At 36.2% G+C, this 10,436-nt stretch overlaps 1 protein-coding gene across 1 annotated transcript; it reads right to left on the reverse strand.

The window, feature by feature from the left end:
* Positions 1–703: 703 nt before the first annotated feature.
* On the reverse strand, positions 704–1,979 carry LOC128737749 (gastrula zinc finger protein xFG20-1-like). The gene is made up of 2 exons (XM_053832453.1): positions 1,783–1,979; positions 704–1,721 (listed from the first exon to the last, which is right to left on the reverse strand). Exons 1-2 carry the CDS (start codon positions 1,948–1,950, stop codon positions 717–719), a joined length of 1,173 nt encoding a protein of 390 aa, XP_053688428.1. The 5' UTR covers positions 1,951–1,979; the 3' UTR covers positions 704–716.
* Positions 1,980–10,436: the final 8,457 nt, after the last annotated feature.

Consider the following 10,436-nt stretch of genomic DNA (forward strand, 5'->3'; position numbering starts at 1 on the left):
TGATTGCGGCAAAAACGAGCCAATAAGGGCAATGTGTGACGTGTTCAATAAGTATTATGTGCATTTTGATTTTTCTATGTCCATTGATGTTTTTAAAAATAATTTAAAGCGATTACCCTGGTACGTAAGATGGATGGTAGGCTTGAGAGTGGTCGATGTATGATCATCTCTAGGGGGCTTTTCCCCATCCAATCTAGTTCATGTCGGCCTGGATGGCCAGATGAATAAATAAATAAATAAATAATAATAATAATAAATACCTAATAATAATCGTCCATAATCGTTATGCCGCTTCTGTTGATAGCTCTATGTTGTTAACCATTCAACAGTATCTACATCAAAGTGTTGTTTCTAACACCTGGTCACCTCCGATCTTTCAGTAATCAGCCTTTCAAGGCTTGAATAAATGGCAAATTCGTTAGGAATAGAGTTGTCTAAAGCTTCGATACAATATGCTTTTTGCTTTTTTTTTTCAAACAAAAAATTGCTGTGCTATTTTGTAAGCAAAGCAACATAATAAAAAATTTTATGGGTTTTTTGTACATAGAAAATTAAGACCAGAAAAACCAAACAATAAAATAATACCGTATAAGTATAACCATAACGAGAACAAATGATATTAGGTACATACATACTTAGAATTTTAGGTGGTTCACTCCTTCGTCCGTTTAAAGACTTCGAGTTTTCGTTTTTGTTTAGCTTGTCTCTATTTCAAGTCACGTTTTGTTTTGCCGATGCCCTTGATGGGCACCAGTTTTCTGATGCTGGCGCAGATTCGACGACGAAGCGAAACTTTTCCCACAACCGTCCAGAGTGCAGCGGAAGGGTTTTTCACCCGTGTGGGTCCGTTCGTGTTTGGTTCGAGCCCATCGATACAGAAAACTCTTGGGACAGTAAGAACAAACGTGTGATTTTTCCGCCATATGAGACAGCATGTGGGCTTTTAATGTTTTCCTCAGCACAAACGATTTCTCACAAAGCTCGCAATGGAATTCCCTTATGTTCAGATGGACCGAGTTAATGTGGCACCGCAACTTATTGCGAGTATAGAAACCCTTATTGCAGGTTTCACAGACAAAGGGTTTATCTTTGGAATGTGTTCGCATATGAACGACCATAGCAGTTGAAGATGCCCCGCATATAGTGCACAATCTAGCATACTGTTTAGCATTACTACGCTTTTTACTCGGCGTATCCTGTTCTGACTCGTTTTTGTGTATCTCCAAAGTTATTGGAACAACATTTTTGGTTTCAACCGTATCGGGTTCACTTTGAGTAATACTCTGTTCCAATTTATCCTCCTGCATATCATCTGTAACTTCATCGTACACAACCCACTCCGTTTCTGGATACTCACTTTCTGAGACAGCCCCATCAGGATTTTCGAAACCTTCCTCGGCAGGTTTATCACTTTCATCGCACAGAAAAGTTGTTTGTTCATCTTTAACAGTTACTTCCTCGATTTTTATCGTTTGCGTTGAAGTTTCCGGTTCGCACTTGTAGCTCGAAACGTCTTCTTTGATTTTAACCTTTGCTGCTGGCTCGTCATATTCAGGTTCGAACACCTCAGCAAACCGTACACTGGGAAACTGTTTCAGTAGTTTCGCTTGTGCTATGGTTTGAGCCGATTTGTGCACTGTGTCGCGGAAACGCTGGATGGAGAACAGTAATTTCCGGCAGACTCGACAGATAAACTTCGGGTTTGCATCACTCGGAGAAACCTATAAGATAACGGTAAAATCATTTATAAGCAGCCAATTTCTTGAATTTTTGAAAACTTACAGAAATCTCCAATAAGTTGAGAACATTGCGAACTGTAATGTTCATGCTAACTGTTTTCTCCAGGTCCTCCTTGTAAATATCGGATAGCTCTTCTTCATTAGACTGCAGACAAAAACGACATACCTTGAAACCACATTCTATTAAGCTATTTAACAGCATCGCACTCATCTTTTTCGTAGGATAAATCACGGTTAATCTAATTGTAAATTATTATTCGATAAATAAAACGATTGAAACTATAGACGCATCACAACAAAAAAGTTTACGTATATCTGAGAATGAGAATGATGAGAGGAAGAGGACTGAACTCTGAACATCACAGAAAAGTTTGACGTTTCTTATAAAGCCCTATAAAGTTACTTTTGTAAAGCTTTTGTTTGTTTCTTTATTGTTCAATAAAGTATCAGGGGTGTCTATTTTCCGACGAGACAAAATGAAAATAATATTGTGCTTTGCAAGAAATCTTTTCCTTCTCGGAAAGTTCATAGCAAGCTGTCAAAATAATTTTGTATTGAGCGAAGCTGACAAATTATCGTTAATTGAATATCGATATTTTTCACATATCGATACGTATACTCAGCTGAAAGCATAATCAGCTAAATTGCTCGCATCACGTGACGATCTGCATTTTACATTTATTTTATAACACTCCGTATAACGTGTTAACATTTACAGAGCTGTTGTAATTATTTATGCATGCCGAAATTAACTATTTCAAAAAAATCTCTATCGAGATTTCGTCCACGAATATCGATACCAGTTATATCGATACATTATCGCCCAATGCTGAGCTCGCCAAATTGAAGGATATCTCGGGTACTTTTTCATTTCGACGTATCTGCAAATGAGAGATTCTCTTCGTGCCTCCTCTCTTGCGCTGTTTACGGCGATACTAATGCATTTTAACACATCAGCTTTGCATGAATCGGTTGCCGGAGTCAGTAGCTAGTCAAATGGTTTGAAAATTTTCTTTTTAATGCATTAGTATCGCCGTAAAAAGCGGAAGAGAGGAGACCCGAAGAGAATCTCTCATTTGCAGATACGTCGAAATGAAAAAGTACCCGAGATATGTGCTTTTGTCCAGAGCTGCCATACAAATAGATTAATTTCTATTGTTTAGATATTGTGCATTTACTTGATCGATGGATTCCGAGGGGAGTTCAGGTACTGTTTCAAACGTTCCAAAGGTAAAAAAATGACTAAATTGGCAACACAGTTCGTAATGTTTTATCGCCATAACTGGCAACACAGGCTCATTGCGTTTCTGTCGCAACCTTAATCGTGACTTCGTGTTAATCATATACAAAAGCATTAAACAAATTGTTTTCGAATACGAACGTTATTGCTTTGTTATTGCTTGTTTGGATAATGAAGGATAAACTACGCTTTATTCACTATGAAATTTCGGCAAACCGGCGTTGAAAATACAAATTCATTTCATGCTGAATTTCATTCCGTTTCTTCTGATAGAACGGTAATTCCTAGGTTTATTTACTTTGCTCGATTGGTTCCAGTAATGAAACAGCGATGATGACATAATTTGACATTTTATCTGTCAAAAGCTAAAAACGACCCTTTTTACGACCGTTCAGAAACACGACTGTTTCAACCGTCGTGTCCACTAAGGGAATGCGCGCACAATATTTGCATCACCATGCCGTACACTCAAAAAATTCGAAACGTTTTATTCATGTTACAACGTGTAATCTGTTTCATGTGAAAGATTTGGGATGTTTTATACCGACAAATTACTTAATCCGTAATCCTACTACATATAAATTTAAAGCATCCCCCTTATACTTTTGAATCATGATTCCCATAACACATCAATTATTATTATTTTTCTTGAAATCAATAATGCACGTAACATTCAAAGCATACCGGAAAAATATTACGATTTATTTACATTGGTTTTTACATTATATGTAGTAATGAATATTAAACGTAAACAAAACAAACATGCATCCTATAAGTACATCGCTATAACTTTCACTTATTTTCACTATAAAACACATGTTAATAGTTCATTTTATAGAATGCATTTGGTAAACAAATTATCGTTATTTCTTTTGTTCAAATAATAATTAAGTGCCATAAAACATATTAGTTAAATGCCTATGGTATTAAATAGCATTTTACATGAAGGCATATAGTTTAATTGACTAAACTTATAACTATTATTAGCAAATCATTACAAATCTGTGCAATGGTTTAAAACATATTGATCTTATGTGTGGCATCTATGGAATGTATTATCGCCAATCCAATCCAATTCATTCGGTACCATTTCTACTGAATTTGGTTGCCACATTTTTTACCGAAACGTCATTGTCAAGTCAGACCGCGCAGCGCGAGTACAGTCAGTGCTTTTCCGTTTTTCCCCGCGTTGTAAATAAAATACATCCTCGTCAATATTTCGGTTTCGGATTGTCCGTAAAACATCTCTTGTATCAATCAGCAACCTCATTCGGGCTGATAGGTTGATTTAGGTAATTATAATTTAAAAATAACTAATCAAAATTCATTTTTGGTCCGTGGTGCTCTGCGACTTTCCGGTTTGTTGTTCTTGCTGCTTTCAGTATAATGGCTGTTGATTCTTTTGTCATTTTCTGGATTCAAGTGATGTTTCTTGGAGGCAATTCTTCAGTGCTAGTGCTCTGGATGAGTAATGTAATACTGGCATGGAAATTTGGAGGACTCCCGGAACGTTACCGCAGATAATAGAATTACCAATTCGTTGTGCTAACAGGTGCCAAGGCCAACCAAACAAATTTAACATTTGCCAGTAAAATTGATTGTGTGCGCACCAAAAATGCACCGTTGACGAACGTACAGAAAAACATCCTAGAGGACCAAAAAGTACACGTACATGATGAAAATGGGAGAATGTATACCAATCCAACACGGTAGCATCGCAAATTAAGAATCAACCGTCGTTTAATGACTTTAGCAGCAAATCCTATCACAAGTTTCATCATCAGGTAAGTAATTTTGTCTCCTGAAGGAAAATATATGATTTTGATCTCTTTTTTCTCACACAGTCTTATAATACAACTTTAATGGTGGAATGTATGCTACATCTCCACAACTATGTGGTGATACTTCGGGAAAATCGTAGGCAATGGTATCAATTCCGCCAAAGACATCCTGCACATCTCGTATAAAGTTGCCCGCTACGTTCTCCGCACAATCTTCAGCAGGTCCCTGCGATAACAGGACATCAAAGTTAAAGTGGCCAGCTTGATCGAAGTGCTTTGATCAAAAGATTGCAGCCCACCAATATGGACCATTGGAGTGGCCTTGTTATAAATTATGTTTTTAATTATATTTTATTAAATTATATATTAATTTATTGATAATATCTCAAAAATAAAGAAAAAAATAATATTTAATAATTATATTTTATGAAATTATATTTTTATTCTTTAATATAATTTAATATCACATCCAATGTAATATTACATACAGCAAATGAATTATCAACTTACATTTTATCGTTTTAATCATTGAATACAGTGGACCCCCGTTCGTTTGAACGATTCCTCATGCAAACTAACGGGGTTAGTTTTTAATTTGAACAACTGGTAACTCTAAATATGCTGGAACTTGTGTGAACTGGCTGCCCTGCTCTTTGTTATTGTTTTGGTGGTTTGATACAGTAGGCAGTTGCAAGCAACGAATATTCATTCTCCGATCGGATTTCTACCATAATCGTTGGGAAAACGCAATGTGAAACAGATTAAACACGCTAGATCAGCACAAACAAATCGTGTTTATGAGCATTGTCTGCATAAGCAAATGATGTCATATTGAGTATGACGTTTGAACCATTTTTAATTTGCACGTCGTGCAAACCAACGGGGTTCAAATTAAAAAGTGTTCAGATTAAAAACGGTCAAACAAACGGGGATCCACGGTATTACGTTGCAATTCATAATTTATAATATTAAATTCTGTTTGTATTTATATGCACGGAAACGTAATATTAATTTTGATACCCATTAAAAGGTAAATATTTATGTGATAGGTGATGAGATGTTATGTAATCCGTAATAAATGTAAAGCATATTTGCGTTATGTGTGGAACACATAAGGATCATGGTTAAACGCCATGTCAATTTGATGTATAGAAAATAATACTTTGTATGTGTAGCATAATAAATTGTAACGGGTATAATCTATTGCACCGTTTTATTAGTGTATCCCAATAGCATATACGTTTATATTTTTTTGAGTGTACTTCTTAAATTTTGTTACTATTTACACCACCCCATCGACATCTCTATATCGAACTGCAGTAAACGTCAGCGACAGCATGTCCTGAGCTCAAAATTTGACAGCGGGCCCAAATCAGACTGCTGACAGTTGAGTGAAACGCAGTGCTGACATGCTATCTCATTTTCGCACACACGAGATGTTGGCAGCGAAAACATGGTTGCCTGCCAATGGGGTGATTTACACCAATTTTTATACTTATGATATTCAATGAATTTATATAAAACAGATTTTTGAATGTAAGGGGCTAAAAGCAGTTTTTTTGGTAGTTTTAGTTGCTAAAGCATCAGTAACAATTGCACATATAAACCAAAAAATATTTGGCCACCTTTCCTTGTTCTCGTTGCGGTGATTGACGATGCGGACTACCGCCGCAACAGGATGAAAATTTATGTAAATAACCGCAATACAATAATTTCTTATTGAAACAACAATAAATATTTTCAAACCATTTTTCAAAAATAATTTGAATAATTTGAAAAATAATTTTGTCAAATTTGAACAAATGAACCTAAATAATTCATCCGATTTCAATTCGGATTGAATAAACAAATTCGCTATTATAATTATAATCTACAGAATAGCGTTTTTGTTTATTCACTTGGGTTAGTTCACCCGACCACTGCATAAAAAACCTCTGAGAAACAGGCGTTCATTTGTACCTTGTCAAAACAGGTTTTTTAAAGCTAACTCTTAAACTGTTTGTCCATTTTCAATAAAACTTAGTAAAACGTTTAGTAATAGCAAGAGCTTTCGTTTGGTACTAAGATTGTTAAAATTGGTTGCGTGGTTCCGGAGAAAATCGTGTCACGTGATTTTCACATTTTTGCTTATAACTTTTAAACGAAAAGTCATACCACGAAACTATTTAATAGTGATATACCACAGAGAACAGACATTCATCTTGATCTCGCCGGGTGTGTAAAGACCAGTCGCCATTTTGATAGTATGTGGTAATGCTCCCGTTGTGTGGCGCTCACATCACTGAAAGTCAATGCTGATCAAAGCATTCGTTCCTTTTTTTGTAAAGCATTTAACAGTTGCTACAGCAACTAACATACTGTTTACTCATCAAACCTGAAATAAAAGTAAACAACATTTATCACTAATTTTGATTGCTGAATGATTGAATAATCCCTTTTTAACCCTTTCGGCTAACTGTTTTGTGAATAAACAGTTTGGAGTAAACAGATGGAGGAAGCGGAATTGCTTGTACACGATTCTCGCCAATGAAACAAATTTAAAACTGGTTCTTAGAGAGAATAGACAACGATAAACGGTAAATTCCATACCCGTTCGTCTGCGCCAAGGATTATTGCGGTTACGAATTCGGCGTTGAGAGTCTGTGGTGTACATACTGACAAAATGCCGTGCATAAAGCGAATGCTAGATCCGAGATATCAATGAACAAATCCAAACGCTGCACCACCGGATGTCGACGAAGCAGTACAGGAAGTTATCTGGAAGGTGCTCAGAGAAAGCTACTGCAAGTGCTGCTGCGGGGGTGTTACACGGTGTTAATGAAAGAATAGTACGATTTAATGCGGAAAAACAGAATTATCACGTTCACGATATCAGAATAAAATAAAAATTTGAAATCCTATCTGGTGTCCTTTAACAATCTTTTGCCGAGTTCAACAAATAACATAAACAAAGTTGAGCAACGCAACAACCGTTACTACGGTAACTCTCGTTAGAGTTGCCAGTATTTCGAATATGTAATATATAACAAGAAACTATATAAAATTTGGCAACGCGGATGTTGCGCGACTGGTGCACCGTAAGAGAGATGTCGCTAGTGTCTTATTCTAAAGTTTACACACCATTTGCGTAAAATTTTATATGAGCATAAATGTCTGTTCTCTGTGGATATACTAGGCAATAATACCTTTCAAACAAAAGTAAAAGCGGTCGAATCGGTTCAGCCATCTCCGAGTAACATGCGATTGAAAATTTCGGGGCGAACACACATACACACATACACATATACACACATACACACACACATAAACACACACACACACACACACAGACATTGCTCAGTTCGTCGAACCCTATCGATTGGTATATGTGACTCGGCCCTCCGGGCCTTGGATCTATTTCGTGTTTTTCGACCAATTTCTAAACCTTTGTTATATAGTATAACAAAGGTAAAAAACATTTTCGGGAGAATAATCAAACGTTTTCGCGTTGCCAGTGTGTTACTAACAGCGTGGTTGGAACAGTGAAAAACAAAAAAGTATGAAGGTCTGTGCCTAGCTGCACGAACGAGGGTCTCACGTAGGGCTACGAATGTATGTTCAATTCGACAAAGCTTGACGTTTTTCAAATGTTTAGCATACAAACACGGAGCGAAAAAGCTCCAGTTTGTTCGAGAGTTTGTTTCAAACAAAATGATTGTTGTTTTAAGCCTCAATAAAATATTTTTATAACAACCTGAAAATATTGTTGTTTCCAAACGAGATTCTGTTCGAATCAAGTAAATAACAGTTTTAAATTAAAAGTAAAGTATTTTCAAATTTGAAGTTGACATTGATGTAACAATAAATATTTGCATTTCAATCATACATTTCAGTTTGAAACAAAACGAAATTTTTGTTTGTGCGTAAAACAACCATAAATATTGATGAAACTACATTTTTATTCTCCGTGAAGTTTTAATCGAGGTTTTAATTTACTGTAGTGTAATAAATGCTCAGAATCATCTATATACTTTTACACAAAAAAGAAGACAAGTTTAAATTTCCTGAATGCCCGTGCTCTATATATCAGTTTTATCCGTTCCACCACTCAGACTTTCATCAGCAAATAATCACACTTCTTCTGGTGATTGGCGGTGACACCGCATTTTGAAAATTTTAGTCAACTCTAAGTAACTGGCTTAACGATTGTTAGCTGACTTAATGAGCTTACGATTGGATGGAAAAAATCAACAAATAATCTGGGTTATTTGCCACTGTTTCACATTCATCACTTTCCATGAAAATAGTTGACATATAGCACCATTTATTGTGACAGGTTGGTTTGAAATATAATTGCCTCAAAGATAATATATCATCAATTAGCTAACGTTTTCTGCACACTGATAGTTCATTTAGACTCTCAGTTTATCAGTTATTTCACACTTGAGAGCAATACAATCGAAAGTATCTAAACAATTGCATGCAATGGTAAAGCAACAAATTAAACACCCAAAATCTATTTTCGGATCAGACAGTCGCTAATTCTTCCTCACTTTGAAATTGCTGCATCACGTCACATGTACGACTATTCCGCCAACCCCTTTTACATACAAGACATTAGATTGGAATAAATTCTTGCAGTATGTGGGTACAATCGGGCGAAAGATAAGGTAGGTCGCTCGCTGTTTTATAACTGTTCACTTTCAGGACATCAAATTGGACTATAGGTTTATCGCGGTCTTAAGAAATCTTGTTAATACGAGAGGACTTTATCATTCTTTCTGGCGTACTTCCCAAGCATAGATATCAAATTAATATAAGTCTGAACGTCGAAAAGAATCTACGACCTATTGGGACGAGGTGGTTTTGTTGCTTTTTTCTACAACTAAAGTTATCGAAATCACAGTAAACAGTATAGGTGTATTTAACTGTCGTCCCTGCCTGTGAAGCAAGGTGATCACGAAGAAAATGTATGGGGATATTTGACCTTGAAACTTTTCGTTAATTTTCACTAATTAGTGGTTGAAAAAGAAAATGATAATAGAAATCACATAATTGCTGCACCTTTTATGAATCGATCGGTATCTAAACCATGAAAATCCATAGTCCTATACGTCAAAAAAAAAACAAAACAAAAAAACCTAGAGCGAACTTGCCATCTAAATAGTTCAACCCAAAACAAAACTAATAGTAAATTTGTTTATTCCCTCCGGGTTGGAACTGGACGAACTTATTGTGTCTGCTAGTGGTGACAGATAAAATTCATCCAGTTCCAACTCAGATTGAACAAAACAAATTTGCTCTAAGTTCTACCCGCGGTTCAACCTGAGTGAAAAAGCAAATATATTGACAGTCTTTCGATTGGAACTAGGGCGAACCTAGGTTGGACTTAATCCGAGCGTTCGGTGAAAATGTCGGTGCTGCAAATCGACGTTTACGGATCTTTACTAACGTTTGGTCAAGCGTTAGGTATCATACAAATTTTCACCTGTCCAAATCTCGGTAAAATTTTGCAAACTTCGGCACTTTCTTCTGTATACAGTTTTTTACCTACATTTGATGTGCTTTGGGGTGTACCTCCGTCGGTGGCTACCGAAATCCGACTACCTTGTTCTTTCTTTTTCTTTCATCTTCATGCGCGAATAAGCCACTTTTACATCGTTCGTCGTCCGTGCAACATTGTTCGTATAAAGAAAA

Source organism: Sabethes cyaneus, chromosome 2 (genome assembly GCF_943734655.1).
Source record: "Sabethes cyaneus chromosome 2, idSabCyanKW18_F2, whole genome shotgun sequence".
Classification (NCBI taxonomy): Eukaryota; Metazoa; Arthropoda; class Insecta; order Diptera; family Culicidae; genus Sabethes; species Sabethes cyaneus.

Excerpts from the sequence above, each read along its gene's own strand:
- LOC128737749 (XM_053832453.1), bottom strand. The coding sequence starts at position 1,950 with ATGAGTGCGATGCTGTTAAATAGCTTAATAGAATGTGGTTTCAAGGTA. Across the intron at positions 1,722-1,782 it reads TCAACTTATTGGAGATTTCT|GTTTCTCCGAGTGATGCAAA; the intron begins GTAAGTTTTCAA and ends GTTATCTTATAG.